We start from the raw sequence: 3,614 nt of genomic DNA, 5'->3' as shown, positions 1-3,614 counted from the left end.
GCTAATTCCCACTATGAAAGTCTCCAGGATAAAGCCTGGAAAACCACCTTTTGCAGACCTCCCTGAGGACAGGCAGTAAGTGGGCATGTAAGTTCTGCTCAAGTACTGCCACCCCTTCCTCTGGGTGCAGAGGTGAACAGAGAACTACCCTCACCTATTTAGAATCATAGAAGAATCATAGAATCGTTTAGGTTGGAAAAGACCTCCAAGATCATCAGGTCCAACCGTGAACCTAACACTGCCATTCCACCATTCCATGTCCCCAAGCACCTTGTCTACCCATCTTTTAAATACCTCCAGGGATGGGGACTTGACCACTTCCCTGGGCAGCCCGTTCCAATGCTTAACAACCCTTGCGGTGAAAAAATTTTTCCTAATGTCCAACCTAAACCTGCCTTGGTGCAACTTGTGGCCATTTCCACTCGTCCTATTGCCTGTTACCTGGGAGAAGAGACCAACCCCCACCTCACTACAACCTCCTTTCAGGTAGTTGTAGAGGGCGATAAGGTCTCCCCTCAGTCTCCTTTTCTCCAGACTAAACAACCCCAGATCCCTCAGCTGCTCCTCATAAGACTTGTGCTCCTGACCCCTCACCAGCTTTGTTGCCCTTCTCTGGACATGCTCCAGCAACGCAACGTCTTTCTCAGAGTGATGGGCCTAAAACTGAACACAGTATTTGAGGTGTGGCCTCACCAGTGCCAAGTACAGGGTGATCATGTCCCTACTCCTGCTGGCATTTCTCCATCTGGTCATTTCAGATGAGGCACAGGCATTAGTGGTGAATACGCCAGCACTTGATCCTGAAAGTTTTGCAGATTTTTGAAATGGTAACTACGCATTCCCAAAGGACTAACTCCATCCTGCTCACTATACTTATGCCCAGTTTTAAGAGCTTATCTTTAGCCTATGCAAATTATTTTGAATGTAAAATCAAAAAGCTGATTTCACAAGAATTCCCCGAATTTCTACTGCAGCCAGAAGTGAAACACAGCAAACCATATAAAGCAATGTAAAATTACAATTAAGATACTAAATTAGATTTCCTGAAGCTGATGGAAGGACCTTGCATGCAAAAAGTCAAATTGTTAACCAAAGACATTTTTATGAAATAAAGCTTTATTACACTTTATAACCTTCCTCTACTTTTTAGCCTATTAATAATTCCCAATTCTTAGTTAATTTCTTTTATTGTTCTGATTTTGACAACAGTCTTGGGTTTCCTTGCTGGGCCATCTTCAAAGCGTATGCTCAGCTAGGGAATGGGCAGGGCCTGGGTGTTAGGATTCCTGTTCTTCCCCCCTTCCCCTTTGGATGATTTAAAAATTTCATTTCAGTTTGTTACATTAACATGTTTCCCAGATAACTAATAACATTATAATAATAAATGATAAAAAGCATGGATTCTAACCACTTTGTCCTCCTTTGGGAAAGCATCCAAGGAAGCAGAATAAAAAGAGAAAAGAAAAAAGGAAGAGAAAAAGAATAAAATAGGCAAGTATTAATAGACAGATTTCAAAGAAATGCAATTCTAATAACTCTCTATAAAGAGATAAAAACATAAAAATTTCAAAAAAATAACCAGAGCTTTAAATAAAAAGCTGATATTACTGCATATGTAGAAAACACTTTTCCCACCCTAACCCACAGAAGCATAAACAATATAACAAACAAACGGCAAGTTACAAATGAATGGACACTCTTCCATTTCTGTGACTTGAAACAGTGGGTGAAAAATAATTAAAATATATTCAACTTTGGTCTGAGTAAAGAGAACCTGTATCATACGCACTCTAATTAATAGTATAACGTACCATATCAAAGTAAACTGTATTTTCATAAACTTGCTCTAATGACACCACCTGCAGGTGATGCAACATAATGCATCTATTTCTATTAAAATATGAATATATGAAAATTTTTGTCCAATACCCCTACAGAATTTTTTAATAATATGAATTTGATTTAATGGACTCACAAGTACGTCAGGGCTATGGAAAAATTCCAAAATAAAGATTAAGTGGGTAATTTTCTGAGTGAGGGTTTTTTTGGTAAGAAAATTAAGACACCTTATTCGACTGACGTTTAGCTCAAAGACAGTGAAAAGGCCATAAACCAGTTGTGTTGTAAACATGATTATCTGCTATAAAATTAATGAGCACTTTTAACTGAACTTGTATCGATACAAAGAGCACTGATGCATTTCCCCTACAAAAGACTGGCATGAGAAAGTTACCTCATCTCTTGGTAGATAACAAAACTATTCATGCAATAAAAGGATATTTGTAAAATGTTTTATAACACACCATAGTCCTAGATGATCAGCCCAAAATAATCACTGGATAACGGTCTTCCAAATATAGATCCTACCACTCATGTGCAAGTGAGTAGCCAGTTCTTTGTAAGGGACTGACTGAAGAGAGGGTATTCTCGGACACCCTTCTCTTCTGCAGACGGCTACTGCAGCTAACTGCATGTGGATCAGAGGGAAAGTAGGATACCCAATCCAGATTAATGTATACTTTTACTTGTGAAATAAATTTAAAATAAATTGACATAACACTCTCACTGTGGTAAGAGAAATGGTTGAGGGTTTTTCTCTAACCAAAAAATTGACTAATTTTATGTAAGAGAAATCTGTAAGTGTATATGAAAAGCTCTATAAAAAGAGACATCTAAAATGAAATTAGTTCAATAAAAATTTATCAATGTGGAGTTGTACATGAGCAAAAGGGTTTCTTCTTTCATTCTATGAAAACCAAGAATGTTTTCTTCAAGCCATCACTCAGTAGAACTATACACTATAAATTCTTTTTTTTAATTAACTCTGTGAATCCTAAATATCTCCACAATCATTAAATACATTATTCTTCTCTATAAACACCTCATAACAAAGTGATGAGTGAAACACTTAAGTAAAATGAAACATGAAATGCCAAACTTAAGGTGAACCATCTGCAGCATGACAATGTCAAGGAGGCTTTTTCTTAAGAGTAGACATCAGAGGACTTACATTGTTTGATCGCAGAGAGACACGACCTCCACATCGAGCACAAAACTTGGTCCGGCAATAAGAGCATAAATGGCCACAACCATCTGCAAACTTTGTTTTATGACAGATTCCACATGTTGGAGCATCATCCTTGTGCTCTCCCTGGTAACGGCGGGCTTCTTCCCCTATCTTTCTTACTTGCTCTTTATAGCTTTCAAATTGTTGATGCAACCTCCTGCACAGATGAGAAAAAAGTTTATATAGCAAGAATAGGAGGAAATACTACTACTGTGTATTTCTTTCTTTCAATTTATAACTCTACCTAATGTTCTCGGCATGTTCACAATAACAAATGTACCTCATATCAAATACACACTGCGCATGGAAGACTGTATAGGAGAATCTAGAGGAAAAAAATAACAGACATATGAATTCCTATTAAGTTTACTTCAAAGCTCATTTCACGTCACCAAAAATTGATCCAAATATATTAAGATGGCAAAAAATGCATACTCTTAAACAGAAGTATCTACCACATACAGAAAAAAAGCAGAAACTTAATTGCCTAGGCAAATTTGCATAGCTTTTTAATCGACATACAGCAGGTGTAAATAAAAAAAAAAAA

The 3,614-nt window shown here is 37.2% G+C and overlaps 1 protein-coding gene across 1 annotated transcript in view; it reads right to left on the bottom strand.

Annotated features, from left to right (window-relative positions):
* Window positions 1-3,614, bottom strand: part of RIMS1 (regulating synaptic membrane exocytosis 1) — a 229,782-nt gene that overhangs the window by 224,518 nt on the left and 1,650 nt on the right. The window contains exons 3-4 of the mRNA XM_035893091.1: window positions 3,011-3,224; window positions 1,409-1,420 (exon numbers count right to left, since the gene is read on the bottom strand). Of these exons, the coding sequence (XP_035748984.1) occupies window positions 1,409-1,420; window positions 3,011-3,224 (226 nt within the window). The remainder of the gene's footprint in view (window positions 1-1,408; window positions 1,421-3,010; window positions 3,225-3,614) is intronic.

Source organism: Egretta garzetta, unplaced genomic scaffold (assembly GCF_000687185.1).
Source record: "Egretta garzetta isolate BGI_Z169 unplaced genomic scaffold, ASM68718v1 scaffold584, whole genome shotgun sequence".
NCBI lineage: Eukaryota > Metazoa > Chordata > Aves > Pelecaniformes > Ardeidae > Egretta > Egretta garzetta.
This window is presented reverse-complemented; position numbering and strand designations above follow the sequence as displayed.